The following is a 17564-nucleotide window of genomic DNA, read 5'->3' as shown; positions in this document are numbered from 1 at the left end:
GGATTCTTACCACTAGAGGGCTCATGAGGGTGTGATTCAATTATGGAGCTCCTGAAGTTGCAGCGGTGATGGTGTGAGAGGGTTGATTCAGAGCGGTTTGTCTCAGATGCATTCCTGCCTCCTCCCTCGGTACTGCGGTGGGTTGAAGGTAAGTCACAGCACAGCTCATCCTGCCATGGGAGGTCCAGGGCACCTGAAGAATGAGGCGTTCCACCCTCAGGCTCCAAACACTGAGCACCTGCACACAGAGAGGCGGGAAATAAATGAAAGTTAAGCACATGGACAGGACACAGAACATTGTTTTTACATTTTAAATGTTGCTTTTTTCAGAATCAATTTTTTTGTGGTAAATACAACATGCTTTTAAACTTCTCACTCAAACATCTGCCTACGTGAGGTGAAAGTCATTGTGAGAGATTTTTATTCTGTTCTAAGTTTCTCTTCCTCAAAAGGTTTTGCAGTATCCACAATTCTTTCAGAGGCCTCTTCCATGTAGTTGTATTTCAAAGTGAGGTAACATAGAGTTTGTGTCTCAGGGATAAATAGAAAAGGAACACGTGAGAAGCACACAGACTTTCTTAGTGCACACGTGACATGTTATTGATCTGGGCCATGGTGAAAGTCCTCATGTTGGTTTAACAAACTGACAGAGGATAAAAAGAGTGCAGTGCTTTTCATTTTGGGAGCTGAAAACACATAACCTGCACACAGGGGAAATCGGTCCAGTGTAACGCAATAAACCTCAAACAGTTGAGTGTCAACAATGGTTGGAAGAAGCTGTGTCCTTCCTACCAGGACTGATTTTTCCAGGTTGCCTATTAGAGGACTAACAACAAACCACAATATACAAGACTGGTTCAAACAAAATCTAAAAAATTCCTTCACAGATCTGTCAAAAGTATTAAATCTCCAACAAAAACAGCCTCATATCTAATTGTAAGGTCGTTTTTAAATCCAGTGTAAAATGAAATAGAGCATTATTGACATTATCAAATGTTTTCTTCTTCGTCAATGAAATGTTGCCTTGCCTGAGTCTGAAACAACATTCAACCAATGCAGACATTGACAATGTAGTCAAGTTACACATTGTAGTCTTATCTATAATTGGCACAATTACAGATAAGACTATACGAGGACTGCTACACCACCACTTCTGTCATTTCTGTCAGTTTTGTAGGCAATATGTCCCTCCAGAAAATTATTCACATCCAGAATAACAAGTCAGTTTCCTCCTTAATAACGATGTCAAATCAAACCAACTGTAAGACCAAAACCTCACAAAACCCATTAAATAAATTAAACTCCTCTCACTGATGCAAAATTTAAGCCCTTGAGATTATTGAGTTGAAACACTTCCAGGCACAGTTTAGACATACAATATATAAGGTCAAACATAAACTCTATGATGTGTGTGTGTGTCTCTGGTGCATAATATATCATAAAATTGTGCTTAAAAAAAAAATCCTGTGTGCAACACAGATCAGCTAAAGAAGAAAATCTAGCACTATCTGGAAGAAGACATCCTGAGGGGTCACAGCTGTTGTGTTGGATGTGAAACTCACCAAGGGACACCAGCAAAATATGCATCAGGACTGTTAACATTACAGACCGAACCCTGTAGAGAGACAAAGAGGGGATAAGTAATGGAAAGAGAGAAGGTTAAACAGGAGGAAAGTGAGATAAAGAGAAAAGCAAAGTAAAAAGAGAACTGAGAGCAGCTATGTAAAACTAAAAAAGTGTAAGCAATATAGGAAACAGACAAGTTACTGCAAAAATACTGAAGCATTCAGTGTGTTTTGCAATTAATATTTCTATTCATTTGCATGATCAAACTTGCACATCTGATCTCTCTTCCTTGTGACAACAATTTTGAATTACCTTGAAACATGAGTAAGTTCTGCAGATGTATGACCTGAAGGTGATCAAAGAACCAAAGAACTTGAATTTGTCACACTTCAACTGCAAACTGCATGAACTGGGACAACCTCTCTACCAAGGTAATGACTCATCTGACACAAGACGCTGGTTAGTAGTTCACCTTAACAGCTTTTCCACGCTGCAGTGCCAAGAGGTTAGAGCCTGCTGGTACTCAGGCTTTGTTCTTTCAAGAGCAGTGCTTCCTAGTCTTTGTGTCTCAAGTGGAGCCCCCACTGCAAAATGAGCTCAACATGTGTATATATATATATATATTTTTTTTTTTAAGGAAGTCTGGTCATGTTATTAGTAGTTATATGTTGGATATTTAAACCATTAATTACTGTTATCTCTCTATTTCAACTTCTTCATGTATTAACTAGTTTTCACTCACTCATAGTTGCATAATATGATGTCATCAGCTGCTCCAATGTTAAATTCTGCTCTAATAAGAGATTTTCTCATAGATTTGTGTCTCTCAAATCCTCACAATCTATTTGAAACCATAATCTCTGCAAAGTTTTTTGACTTTCAATGCAAAAAAGTCCCAGGCTAGTAATTCCACAATGCACCTTCAGAGCCATCCTTTGAGGGTTTGACAATGTTACTGTTATTGTATTTAAAGTCACAGCTATTTTCAGACAAATGTTTTCAGACTGAATCACCTGCAGGAAGGGAAGACTTCCCACCATGATTAGTCTCCACACTGTAATACTTACATTGTAGTGGTCATAGTGTGAGCATGGTCTAGGTGGGCTCTTGGCTGGGGTGAATCTCACTGAGGAGAGAGAGGAGAAGAGAGAGGTTTTAAGGAGGCTTCTTGTGGTGATTGTACATCTGAAGCAGATGTGAGTCGATCTTGACTCGAGCGAGACTGAAGACCTTTGTCGTTACTGTAATAAACGAGGGTACTTCAAATCCTTGGCAAAGGTGGAATCAAACAGATGGTCAATTCAGTTTTGTTTCAGTCGTGGCATGAAAAGACAACAAAGGCTTTTTCGGTCACATCCGCTTTGAGATGCAGGTCTCTCACTGATGGGAGAACGGTCCACTCTCACTGATAAGATACTCCGGAGCTGCCTTTCGTTCATGAAAAAAAACAAATTCACAGAGCACGACGAGGGAATGCTGCAGTGAAATTACTTCTTCATTTTGCCCATGTATCTGCACACGAGGTCATCAGCATATGTCAAAATCATTTTCAAGACTGGCAGCCCACAGTAAGATAATTAAAGACTATTTGCTTTATTTGTTTCTCTCTAATTGAAATCAACTCTAATTAACACATCCAATTCTTTCTTTTTATTGTCATGGCCCTTCATTATGAAGCTTTCTGCTTCTTGTTTTGGTCTCAAATGAGATTCAATTAAAAATTAATACAGCAACCACATTCATTGATATGCTTGACAAACAGTGCAGCAGTGAAAAACAGCAGCACTCAGACTCTGTGTTCAGTATGTGTGTAATAAAGATGATCATTTGCAAATCAATCTGAAAATATGTACTAAACTTGTCAATGTTTAGAAGAATCTGTCCATCTATGTGTTTGAGTGACTGCATATTAACAGAAATCATAAAAAAAAGAACCTACATAATTAACTTAAACAAACATTTTCAGCACAAGGTGAGACAGCATGGAAAAAAATAACATAAAGATGACAATGACCAGCATTCCATGTACTTAAAGGCATCTGTTCCCACATAACAGACACCTGTCACCGCCATTAGGTGTACAAAACAAACCCTGCGATATGGAAACATTTGTATCTCCTGAGATGAGTACTGGCCTGTCATGTCATGCGTTGTGTTGTTTTCACTCATCTATAAAAACTGAAAGACACATTTCAGTTTCAACATTAACCAGAACAGAAACTTTAACGATGCCACACCTGTGATTTATTAACAAGAAACTCAAAACTGCAAGATTCAGAGGTTTTTCTTCAGGTTATGTTCATCTTAAATCTTTTTCAATGTCACAGACCCTATTCAATCTTCAAATACTTTATCCTATTGGAAATTATGAACATCAAAATGACAGTCACTCGGTTCTTGAAACTCACTGACTAAGTGAAACTACATGTCAATGTTATTGTAAAGGTTTTGCTTTCGGAGAGTTGACCAACAGATAACCTCCTGAAGGCTGATATGTCACCACTGTTAGATGGATGTAAGCAGGATCCTGAATGCTTTTTTTTGTACAAAACTTTCAGCCTCTGTCGGATCCACATTTATGCTTTAATCAGAGTAATATAACCCCCCATTACAGAACACATATATTTTGATTCAGGATATCAACACATACATTTTCTGAAAAATCTATTGAGAAACTTTCAAATCTATAAATGTAATACCTGATAAACAACATACATTCTCAAACTGATGCAGAAAAATCACATCAATAAAATTCAACACTGGCATGAAGAAATTCTCACTGATTTGCAACAACGCCTACAAAGGTTTAAGTGCATCAGAGATATTAATCGGATTACTGTCACAGTATAAGCAGAGTGACAAAATCTCTGGCAAAAGCAATGGTGTATGGTGTTTTTTCATTATTCCACCCGAGCCTCGCCAGGATCAATCAAAATGAGAGAGTAAGAGTGTTCCAAACAATACTGAAAAATATTTATATTATGGGCTGTTTTAGTCTTGGGATTTTGCAGGTGTATAACTGTATTAACAGCATTAGAAGAAGAATTTGAAAACAGGCTTTACATATAAGTATCCAGCATGGGTGGGTGTCATATCAGTAAGATACATTCTATAGCTGTTGGATAATCAAATAGCCAGTTGACAGAAAAACAATCACAACTATTATAGGAATCAATTAATCGTTTAAATCCTTTTTCAGGCATAAAAAGGACAAAATTGTCTCATTCTGGCTCATATAAGGTGATAATTTGCTGCTTGTTTTTCACTTAAGTGACAGTAAAGTGAATATTAATGGGTTTTGGATTGTTGGTTGGACAAAACAGGCAATTTAAAGGCCTCACCGTGAGCAATCATTTGAATAAGCCAACTGTATATTTCAAAAGTTACACCTGTGTTACAGAATATTGCAGACAGTTGTGACAGCTCAGTTGTCAATAAACGGATGCTCATTAATCATAAGCTGCACACCACACATGTGAACCTGTGCCACTCCTTTAAGAACCAACAATGACTCCCCTGCTTCCTCTTCCACTTTGGAAACAGTTAGGCTCGATCAAGACGACCATCTGAAACTATTTTCCACTTGCATATGAGACTCTTCCCCTCTGCTCCATGTCCTCCAAGGACTCCACGTTGCCAACTATTCATGCATCCTTGTCTGACTCACTCCCTGCCAGTCTGAAGCTGCTCCAAACGGAGGCGCGCCGGGGCTTGTTTCCCCTCCACCCTCCACCTTCCCGAACAGCAGCGACAACAGCAGCAACACATTTCTGACAAGAAAATTCCGACTCTACATGACCAGGATGAATATTTAAGAGTCTTGTTATTCCTTTCCTGAGAAGTTTACTACTATTAAAAGTTAATGGACACAAACCTACAATAAATCGTACGCACACTGCAAAAGAAAGAAACAAACTTTCAGTGTAAAGAGGCCAAAGGCACAGACAATTTAAGAAAAATTAAAAAAAAATAAAATAAACAAACTCACCATCAGATAATTGCTGTTGGACAACGGATGCAAAAAGAATGTTTGGTCTTAATTACCACGTATTTAAGTGTTACAATAGTTAAGGGAGGGGGCGGGGGGCAGATATATAAATGACAGATGTAAAAACACCATACACGTGAAAATTGGAAAAACAAATTCAACTGTCAGTGTGACAGAAGTGGGTGAGTAATTCCGCACTTCAGTGTAAAAAAAAAAAAAGAAGAGAGGAGCGAGTCTGGTAAGTCACAGAAGAGGCTGGAAGTGTGATCAGAGTCGGTTGTAGCGCGAGTTTAAAGTGTGACTCGTGTAATAATGAGAATACATATGTCCTTACGTCGCGGCTGTGGGTTTTGTGTCCAGGTTTCAGATCATCCAAGCTCATTCAGGTGAGTTGAATCCCCCGTGGAGATGTGCGCCCCTCTGTCCCAGCTCACTGTCCAATACGGCTGACAGCGATGAGAAACGTTTTCCCTCTCTCTCACACACGCTGCTGCCGGTCTCTGACGTAAAGAGCACCCGAGTCGCCCGGCGTAAGAAAGCCAGACTGAAGGCTGACGCTGAGCGAAGAGGGAGAGGCTCCAAACAGAGACATCAGCTCTCAGCCCACCGTGAGGCGTTCAGTACCTCTCCGGAAATTCGACTTCTCACGACGAACGCGTAACCATTTGGAAGTAGCCTATTGTGTATTTTTTGTTTATTTTTTTCATATAGCCGAGCTATATTCCATGATATTCACTGAAGTAGCCTCGTATAACTTCGCTTGAAACCTCTCGGGAAATAAAGATTTTTGCTGTGTAGTGAGTTTTACCTTTTGGCCAGTAGGACATTTCACTGTAAATTGTTATTACTGTACTATTACCCAAGTAGAACGGTGAGATGTGGGTTATTTGTTTACATCCCAGTATTTCTACTTTTGCTAACATTAAATAGGCCAAAGATTATCTCTTGGGAATACATTATTTTTTGGAGTAGCCTATTTGATGTGACTGTCATTTTATCTACTGACTTGCTTTTTATTTGTTTTTATTTATTATTCATTTAACTTAAATATGCAATATATAATATGTTTTAGTTTAAAACATTCATAAATTAAGTAGACTTATTCACATAATTTTGAGAACTAGCAGTGTTGACGTTGTCGAAGATGTAATACCACCTCGCGCCGCACAGGGGCGATAGTGTGTCCTTGTAGCACCCAGTCTGCCCAGTTAAACATAAGAAGACAGAGAAGAAGGGTTTGAATATTGGTGGGTAAACAGCTGCTGATCTTCGTTTTGTAGTAATAGCTTATAGGCAGCTGATATGTTGATATGTTAGGTTGGCTGTTTGTTGATGTGCGGTTCAGACCGGTTAAAGTAAATCTTTGTTACTCACTCAATTAGCTACCAAATAGAGACACACAAGCCATCCAGAAAAAAACATTGGAAATGGCATCCAATGTCTTTACTTAAAGTGAAAGTATCAATACAGTTATGAAAAAATATTGCAAAACAAGTAAATGGGCACCATAAATATCTAGATATATAGAAGTATTAGCAGCAATATGTAGTTGTAATATTAACAATACACCTCCATGTAGGGCTGGACAATATGCACACAAATAAATATGTGTTTTTGACCAAGCACCTCGATATTGATATTGAAACAATATTGTTGGGGTGACGATTGGTGCTCTCACTAAGCATTTACATGGTGAGATTTTTTTGCTAAATAAACCTCAGAAATGTGGCTATAATGACTAATTGCGTAAAGGCGTATGATAAAGCAGCTAGAGCAGTCTGGTAAGTTCAGAAAATGACCACTTTATTATAATGCAGCCTTTAAAATCAGGAAAAGCCAATGATTATGTCATATCACTGTCAGAGCTATTAAATATCTGTAATCTGTTGAATTTCCAAATTTGAGCCAATGTATACACAATCGGATGCTATTTTTCAGCACTCAGCAAAATACTGAGATTTGACTGTAGAACGGTTTGATAAACATTGTACATGTGTCACATTTTAAAAACAGCTCAAAGAAAACGTGGAGCAAACTTCAGAAATTAGCCATTCCCGCTTATCATCTGCAATATGTATATATATGTATATATATATATATGGTAAGTAAACTGCTGACCACAATAAATGTTTCCTCTGAACTCCACCCCCCCTCCTTGCTTGGGAAAACCACTGACTTCTAGAGAACTACTAAACGGGCCCTCTGGGTTAAAAAAAACTAAACACTTCAGCCTCACAGTTATGTTCCAGACGCCTGTCATATAAACACTTGTTGTAGCTGAGGTGAGTCGATTGCAGTGGTGTGCAGGACGAACAGAGTTACAAACTGTCCAATGAAGTTGAATCTCAGCATAAGCCTGACATTCAACTTTTCTTTTTTTTTCTTTACTCTATTTTGTTTTAACCTCAAAAGCCCACTGTTACAGTCCTGGAAAAAAACTCACCGTCCAGATGTGGATCCTTGGCCACACTACTAAGTCAACCTACTTTAATGAATGCAAACAGACAGTTCATTATTTGAATGGAAAGTATGTCTGCATTATTATTAAATATAGATTTACAGCAGTGAAGTGGCCTGAAATTGAAGCAGCTAAAAATACAGAACATGCTTTATTAACACTGCCTGGTATTCATCCATTCCCCCCAAATTGTCCTCTGAATTGCACCTGTAATTTGCTTGGTGGTGAACAGCCACATTGAAACAGAGGAGTCAGAATATTGAATTCATTGCACAAACAGGGTCCATGCCATTGGTAAGAATTGATTGAGTTGTGCTTTCAATTAAATCTTTCCATCTATGAACCTTTGAAACAAAATTATGAGTAACTTGTCCAAAGTAAATCTTTATATTGTGTTATGCATGGCTACTCGGTCTCTTTCTTCACTCTTGATCTGTTCTAAAAGGTGTCCAACACATCAGCGAGCTTATTTTTGTCAATAAGCCTCTGCCCGGGTGTAAGCAAGCCAAATTATCACGTGTGACAAATGATAAGGTCAGGTGTAATATAATATCAACACTTAATCACTGGCTGTCAGACTCCTCAGTGTTGGGCATTTGTGGCAGTATGTGAAGCGTCATGCTGGTGTTGTTTACTGTGGTTGATTAATAGTTGAATATCTAACTGACAAGCTAATGACTGATGTGTTTCTAATTGGGAATCCTTATTTACTTGAGGTATGAATCTACACCCTGCACCTTTCATTATACTTATACATACGCTACATTGGCGTGCTGTCATTTGCCAAGTCAGACTGTTGGAGTTTTGTTTGATGTTTATCAAAGTGCATGGTGTGTGGTTGTTTGTGAATATTATGGAGATAAAAATAAGTGTGAACGAGAACTGACCTTTAGTCACTGCAAACTGTTTTGAGACTGTCCTCTGATAAAAAAATAACAACTTTATAGGTTGTTCATGCAAAGAGATTGCGTAGTAATGCGTAATTGTGACAGCAACCTACACTGGTTATAGTAATTATGACTGGATGAAAAGGAAGTAAGATAATGTTGTTATAGAGGTGATACATCTCCATAAGGAGGAGGAGGTCAGGGTGTGTGGATGGGTTGATTTAACAAGGGAGGCCACTGTTCATGCCCAGTTTCAAACCAATAGTCCGTGTTACATTAGTAACCTTAATGTCAACCTCATTATTGTAACAATAACAACAAAGGTCTTCTATTTTAACCTGAACTCTGATCTCTACTTAAACCTAACCAAGTTGTTTTTAGCAAGGGACAAATGACCAATTTGTTTACTCAGGTTGGAGGACTTGAGCGAGTTTTGTTGAGTGAGCCATCGCTAGATTGTGGAACAAATCTCCACTCCTCAAATGATTAACCAGTTGCTTTAGGGTCAGACCGGATTTTCCAAGATATCCATCCATTCAATTAATACATAGAAGAGTGACTTGGAAGCAAGGACACTCATGTCAGCACCTTTCACATTCGCATAGAGTTTTCAATTCATCTAACTTGTATGCATTTGGACTGTGAGAGGAGGAGTCCAGGAGAATAGATGAAATGTCCACAAAGGATGCAGCTGGCCAACATATTAGAGCTATTGGCTTCTTGCTGGGCAGCAACCGCACTAACCCACAAAGTCACAATACTACTCGGGGACGAATTGTGTCCCAGCTGAGGTTTTGTTAAGATTAAGAACAGTTATTGTTGTGGTTAGCGTAAGCCTTTGGGGATTTAATGTGGCATAATGCCCTCATAAGTATAGTAGTACACATGTGTGTGTGTGTGTGTGTGTGTGTGTGTGTGTGTGCGCACCAGTGAGTTAGTGCCTGCAGTCACTATCAAAGTTTATGACGTAGAAAGGATGCGTCATTGTCTGCTTGCATAAATTTGGCTTTGCGAAGGGGTGGAGATTCATTTGAAAATGGCTTTTCTTGATCTGCGTCATGACGGAGACACATCACTTCACCTTTACAGCCCACTTAATTTTATGGAGATAGATTCGGATCAGTATTTTCAGCAGCCTGGCATCGCTTTGTCAATGAACATTGCAATGAGTGTTGGAGGCTGGCAGCATATGGTTTCACACACGTCCAAAATCCCCTCACAGGAGCAGCAAATAAGAAAACAGACACACAAAAAAAACACTCTTTTGTGTTTTCTTTTTGCTTCTGGCACATTTATCTTTTCTTACTTCTTACCAAGTACAATTACAAGACGTCACAGTCAGCTGCTCTCTTCCACAAGACGGGACATGTCTCACAATGCTGCACTTAACATAGAAGCCGGATGAAAATGACGACAGATTTAAACAGTTTTTAATACTTCAGTCAGTTAGTCACACTTACAGTCGACACCACTCAACATACTTTGGATTGTAGAAAAACACACGCTGCCGAAGGTAACCGGTAGAAGTATGAGATTGACAGGCTACGATGCGGCACCTAAGCTGAGGATAAATTGTGAGGTGCAGTGATCAGACATGTGAAAGAGAGCATAGCACATTGCAGCAGCAGCAGCCTCTCCTAAGGTACGCATTCAAAATGAAGAGATGACATCATGCCAACCGGTGTGCAAGAATGACATCATCCTCTTTGTGTGGGATTCTCAAACACAAAAATAAATAATTAAGTACCTCAAATTTTTAGAATGACCAATGGCTGAGTTCGGTGCTTGATCAATGACCCCAGCAGTTTTTTTTCCTAATAAATATGTGAAATCCCATAATTGTTGCCACCAATTGTTGCTTTGAAAAGTGGAATATGTGCCACAGAAATCAAGTGCAGAAGTATAAAGAAACATAAACTGAAAATATTCAAGTGGAGTACTTCAATTTTCTGCTTAAGTGCGGTACACAACAAATATATTTAGTTACATGACACTGTGGGACATCATAATAATAAGTTCACTGCTTATTATGCAAGAATCGGGTTTCACTGCATCCTTCGGTAATCAAAGACATTTAAATCTGCACGTGAGACAGGATGCTGGGAGGGCAATCACACAGCAGCAGGATCATGCGTGCATTTAAAATGAGGAGATGACATCACCCTAACCAGTGTTGTAGCATGACATCATCCTCTTGGTATGTAATCCCCCTGAGGATTTTTTTTCCCCCTCATGTGTTTAATTATTCATTAGTGGCTTCCCTGTTTGAGCCACAGTCGTATACTGCAGGGCTGTTTGTTAGAAAGAGACACAATATTGATCCAGTGTAAAACTCTGGACTCATCTACTGCATATTGGAGGTCAGCTGTTAAATCATTACATGGATACTGATAACATAATGATACTGAGCTGATGTCCCACAGTGTCATGTAACTAAATATATTTGTTGTGTACCGCACTTAAGCAGAAAATTGAAGTACTCCACTTGAATATTTTCTTTCTGTCACCTTAATGCATTTTTCTGTGACAGAGAGGAAATAAGACAGGAAATTCAGACAGATAAAAGGTCACTGTTAGAGGCCGTGTTCCCCAGGAATTACCTCATTATTCACACATTGGTTTGAATTATTCTCTTAAAAGGGGATTCCAGAGATTTCCCTGAAGTTGGAGGGCAGGTGAGAATTACATTTGTGTTAAAGAAGCAGCAGAGGCCAAGATATCTGATTCAGTGAGTGTACTTAAATCTCCAAAAATACTATATCCGACACTTCCTAAAATGCAAATCAGTGGTGTCTGTCAGTAGATGCACAAACGCCACACCAACAGTTGGTAATGCAGGCTTTCTGTTATAAATGTTCTTGTTGCCATTAATCGTCCAAAATAATTTTAGACTTGAGAAATCTCAGATCGACTGAAGACAATACACTTCTTTTCACAGGGTAAGTAGCACTTCTGAAGACAAGTGAACTGATTATTGTGTGTAAAATTGAAGTACCTCTATAAGGCGTCTTCTAGACCCCCCCCCCCCCCCCCCAAAAAAAAAAAAACAACAACAACAATAACAACCCCTTCCAGGTTAGTGTCAATAAGGATTTTTTTTTAGAAACTACGTCACCATGATTTACCACCTAAAATAACAAATATAATATGCATTATGTATAAATAAATCACTACAAGCTGCTCCTACTGAGACTCTTTCATTGATCTGGGCCAGGGAGAAGTCAGTAAACACCTAAAAGATGTCCACTGGCCTGGACATGTCTAAAAAAAAAAAAAGTGGGTTGTCCTCCTAGAGTTCATTTTCCTCTGGGAGATCTCCTTGGAAGAGGCCATTGACAGGAAAAGGCCAAAGTATGCAGAGCAACATTGAACTTGCTGGTTTAACCCTCTAATAGGCCTGGAAGCAAAAGTAAAAGTGAATGAAGCACTTTGTACTTTCATTTCACTCTTTGTGTCGTTGTTTATCGATTTTAAAATAACTGTTGTGTTTGTGGCGATTCCCGTTCATAGTTTGAATATTTATTCTATGGAGCTCTGGGTCTTCATGTTTGTGGAAGGACCTTGGACCTTATTTCTATTGGCATTTTGCCCAGAATATTCTTGTTCCTGAGAAGTGCAGTCACACAGAGAGAAGCCTGTTGACCAGAAGAATCACTAACACCTCTGCCTGCTGGCAAAAGCTTTCTTGTGTAACCCATACTACATTTTTATTTGAAAAGACATAATTGCTGGGTACGAGCTTTAGTATGAACACACATGCTTGTTTACCTCATGAATTAACCTTCATCAAAAGATGAGCAAAAGTGTGACGAAGTTTGAGTTTGATGGCTTTTCCAGAGCACAGCTGTATCACATGTCTCTTTTTAGGCTGTGCCAGCTCAAATACAAGCTGACACTGCTTTTGTTACGAGTTCTAGTTAATGCAGCCAATATCTGAAATATAAAACAGACCAATAGTTTGGAGCCATCAGCCAGAAAACAATAAAACTTGCTGATCTTTGCAACTGTGAATTTACGGGAGGTGATTAAATCTCTAAACCTGACGGTCTCATAAGAAATGAGCATAAACAAAGTAATTATGTGACCAAAGGGTAAACTGGGTACAGACCTGCCTACTGCTCATGTGACTAAGTTTGCTGAAAGGTTAGATTTAGGTATTTGACGGGTTTCCGAATACGTTTTGAAGATTATTTTTGTTCGCAGCCATTTTCTGCTGTGCAAGATTTTAAAATACGTCTCGGTGCCAGCATCCAGTGGCCACTCCTTCTAACGCGTCCTCATACCGAAGCGACTGAATACTTCTGTCACTTCGAATGCTCCCAAAACGATGTATATGACTGTCTTCAGCATGGGGATTAATAAAGTAACTACCTACCTACCTACCTACCTACCTTTATAGACTTAAACATCCTCATACTTAAACGACAGGAAGAGTCAATCGCCAAAGTCAGTACCAGTGGACATGACCAGTGGAGAGGACCGATGACAGGCAGACCTCCGTCACTATATATTAGTTATGTAGATTGCATTATATATGTGACGCCAGTTAAAGAGAAATATAAATAGAAGACAATTTACTTGCGTGCGTATGTTCAAAAAAAGTTAATACTGACTCTTTTTTTTTTTACATGTGACACAACAGTGCCGTCCTGGGTTTCATCCATCCAACCACCCCTAGTCTGTCTCCTCTACATAGACTGTCTCACTCTTTATAATGCATCACCTGAATTCTTCCTTTGCTCCTCTCATATTTACTACAGTCACTATGGTGAAAATGAATTAAAATTTGTATTAGGCTGCCTAGACAGACGATATGAGTGGCAATGTCTTGGCGTAGGACGGTCTGGCTCTGGCTTCACAAGGGGGTGTTAGCCTGCCATGAAACATTAAGTTCATGGTTTGCGTTTTCACTTTATCGTATAAAGCTTTATTTCATGTGATGTGAATGTGGTTGTTTGTATTCTGCCAAACCACCACATCTCTCCACTCTACTGTTTCACTGTCAGGTTTATGTTTCTGCTCTGATGGAAAAACCTTTTTTATTTGGACCTCATTTCTGCACTTTGCATATTTTCACAAGGCAGAATTGTGTTTTTCCAGTGTTCAGTGGCTGTTTATTAAATTAACAGAAAGGCTCTTCTGTTGCAGAGCTTCACATGAGACACAACACCTGCCAGACATCCAGCCCTGCGAGAGAAGAGACAAGCAGAGAAAATGTCAAGAGAAGCGGAGAGAAAGTATGAGACCGAGTCGAGCAGCCCAGTCAGTCGATGTAGCACAAAACACCACACGGCAAAATAGCAATTGACCTGGACGCCGGTATACGAGGCCGAGTTTAGAAATGTCTTCTTTTCTTTGAATTAATTTGCAATCAGTGACAAACCAGTCAGTCGATGTAGCACAAAACACCACACGGCAAAATAGCAATTGACCTGGACGCCGGTATACGAGGCCGAGTTTAGAAATGTCTTCTTTTCTTTGAATTAATTTGCAATCAGTGACAAACCAGTCAGTCGATGTAGCACAAAACACCACACGGCAAAATAGCAATTGACCTGGACGCCGGTATACGAGGCCGAGTTTAGAAATGTCTTCTTTTCTTTGAATTAATTTGCAATCAGTGACAAACCTTTTAAAATCTTTCCCCCCCTGGTCCATGCACAATATTCTTTGACCAAAAGATTGCTCAGTTACTAAGTAATAAGTAAGCTTATACAAGAATGAATCAACAACACTTCTGTTAAATGAAAAATGATTTAGCAGAAACAAAGCTGCTGCTTTTTTTTGTTGAATATCTTTGTAAATTGTTGAGTTTTTAGGCTGTTGATTGGACAATATTAGAAATTTAAAGATATCACCTTTAGCTCAAGGACCTTACCATGGCCATATGTTACTACTATCTTTCATTTTATCCATTAAATCATACTTTAGTTCATTGAACATAAAACAGTCAAGAGATGAATTATTATTGATCGTCATCATTAGTTGTAGCCCCACTTCATCATTTTCTTTCTTGAGTCCTCTTCTTGTTGTTGTTTTGAATAGAGAATGTGTGTCGCAACACAATTGGATTTAAATAAGATTATGTGCTTATTACATAATGAACCCAACCAGTCCAACCAGTGCATGTGGGATGTGTGTGAGAAAGAGAGGGCAAAAACAGCCTGGGGAGCCCTCTAGTCTCGAAGGAGTTAACGAGACGGCCGCAGCTAATATATTTAATGGGTCTTGTTACCGACCAAACTCATCGATTGGCACAATCGCCGGCCTGGACAGCACAAAGAGCTGTGTTGTTGGGGTTTGTGGTTGCATAATGTCAAAAACCACACATCAGTACCAGATGTGAGTGGAGCACAACTGGCTGTAACACCAGCAGGGCTTACAGGGTGGAGGGGCTTAGCATCAGAGACCAAAGCAAAGAGCCTGAGGGGGTGAGATGAGTATTTCTTATTCATCCTGTGGTCAGTCCTTTCTTTTTTTCTCCCTCCCTCAATCCTCACTCTGTTTTACACGCTCTCTGACATAAACGGCACACAGCAGTTGGCACGACGACGTGCTTACATGACAACATCGTATCAACTCTCATCTTGTTTTTTCACGCTGCAACGACCGCGTCATCAGAGCCTGATAGTCACTCATAAAACCACAATCACAGCCTCTCAATGGGGTGCAGTCTCCACCTTGTTTGTGCACACACGCACGCACACACACACACACACACTGCTCTGTCACTCCTTCCACACCAAGTAGATTGTGCTCAGACACTCACACAGCTTCCCCCTCTCTCTCTTTCTCCTCTGAGAGACAAGTCGGATTATAAAGGAGTATCTCTCCTTTTCCATCTTCCCAGGCAGAAAATTAACATGGAAAGAATTTCACAGAAAGGGTGAAAGAGGGAAATGCTTAGGTGTCCCAATGCCAAGCTTGTGCGTCATCCGATTTTATTAACTTAAACCAAGTAAGCTGTCCCCTCCCTGCCCGCACAATGAAACAAAAAAAATAACACAAGGGAGCAGAGTAGGAGACCGTCATCTGATAAAAGAGCAAACTTGTGTTTGTGCTTTTCCCGCCGTGATAGAAGTTTGTGACTGATTCTGAAAGCAGTCACACTCTGATCCAGCTGCTTTGATGAACCAAAGTTTCTTAAAGAACCAAGTTTGGGATCCACAAAATCCTGAATTCCAATAATCTTTCTTGATTGTTGACATGATTTGATGTCATTTGATATCTTTACAATGTTTACAAAAATTCCCGAAGAGAACATTTAAATTTGGAATTGATTAATTTATCTACAAACGTTTCACCGAATGAAACAGAAAAAGATTCTTCTATGCCCCAGTGCTGGATGCAGCTTACCGAGCAGACCAGCAAAAGAGATGCTATTAAAGTTATCCAGGCTGTTCTGTACATCTGTAAACATGTGACTGGATATTACCAGTCAGCAAAAGTAGAAGCTAAGCAACTGATGGATGTTGATTGTGAAGCATGAATGAAGAACCTCGTGCCAATCAACTCATGCAAAGACAACTTTAATGCTCAACTAAAGCAAAGTTACGTTTATGTGGTTATCAAATCAATTTCATTTCCATAAAAAAGTTATGTGCTTCTGTAAATTATACCCATCAGTACTGTTTTTAAAAAAAAAAAATGTTTTATGTAATTTCATGTGTGTTCACGCCGCCCATCAAAACAGCCACCTCAGACTGGATATAATTCAGGGCCAAAGACAATAACAAACATGGTCTGATCCTATTGCTCTCCGAGGACCACAACTTGTAGGACCATTATCATAAAACCATCAGTATCTGAGCGATAAATAGTTTTAAGATTGTTATTGACAGTCAGAAAACTGAAAGGTCACAGACATGCTGGAGTTGGGTTTCAAAGCAATACAAGAGCACCAGTTTTACACAATGCCCTCGACTTCCCAAACACCCACTTCAGCACACTAAAGCAGCCTGCAGCAGGCAATAACATCTAGGTGTCTCTCTCTGAGTCATACCTTAATGTCTCGCTGCATCCCCTCAGCAGTGGAGAGCTTCAGTTTGACACCTTGAGCCATTCAAATGCTCGTGTTTTTGTTTTTTTCGAATTGAAAGCTTTGAGGTCATAAAGCCTGGCAGGGAAGTGCCATTTGAGTACACTGATGCAAGGTGTCTGAAGGTGGGGGTTTTTTTTTGTGAATGAAAATGCTCCCATCTGCTCACTAAGAATCAAACTCCCCTGGCTGGGGTTTTTCAGAGAAAACATGGTGTGTAAACATTAAACTGTCTATTTGCAGCCTGAAGCCATACTTTGTTTTTTTTTCATTCAGTTTGAGTATAATTTTCTTTCCAATAAAGCCTGGCATTAGGGATAGGCTCCTCCCCTGCTCGTCCAAATATGGTCACTTCTGGCTCCAAACCGCTCCGAGCCAGCAAGATGGTGACGGCTGAAAAGTCAATATTTTGCAACAATATTGTAGGGGTGGCCACTAGTGCTTGAACAAATATTTAAACAATTTGATTTTTGCAAAGAAAATTCGGCAGTAATATGGATGTAATGATTAAATGGGTAATGAAAAATAAGAGTTCACACCTGGAACAATCTGGTAAGTTCAGAAAATTACATTTACTGTAATGCAGCCTTTAAAACCAGCAGAATACACAAACAAAAACAAAACATG

General features: G+C 39.4%; 1 protein-coding gene across 2 annotated transcripts in view; it reads right to left on the bottom strand.

The window, feature by feature from the left end:
- lepr (leptin receptor) overlaps positions 1 to 17564 on the bottom strand; it is a 38738-nt gene that overhangs the window by 17539 nt on the left and 3635 nt on the right. Inside the window, exons 1-4 of one of the 2 annotated variants that reach the window (XM_069153174.1) lie at positions 5889 to 6048; positions 2634 to 2692; positions 1563 to 1615; positions 11 to 238 (exon numbers count right to left, since the gene is read on the bottom strand). In XM_069153174.1, the coding sequence (XP_069009275.1) occupies positions 11 to 238; positions 1563 to 1615; positions 2634 to 2647 (295 nt within the window). In that variant the 5' untranslated portion in view covers positions 2648 to 2692; positions 5889 to 6048. Of the gene's footprint in view, positions 1 to 10; positions 239 to 1562; positions 1616 to 2633; positions 2693 to 5888; positions 6049 to 17564 lie in introns of those variants that run through there. The other variant, XM_069153177.1, reaches the window with a different exon arrangement.

The sequence above is a fragment of the Embiotoca jacksoni genome, unplaced genomic scaffold, assembly GCF_022577435.1.
Source record: "Embiotoca jacksoni isolate LCO1_2020_lvr unplaced genomic scaffold, fEmbJac1.0.p SCAF_19, whole genome shotgun sequence".
NCBI classification, from domain to species: Eukaryota; Metazoa; Chordata; class Actinopteri; family Embiotocidae; genus Embiotoca; species Embiotoca jacksoni.
Note: the sequence above shows the minus strand (reverse complement) of the source record. Positions and strands in the feature narration are given on the sequence as shown.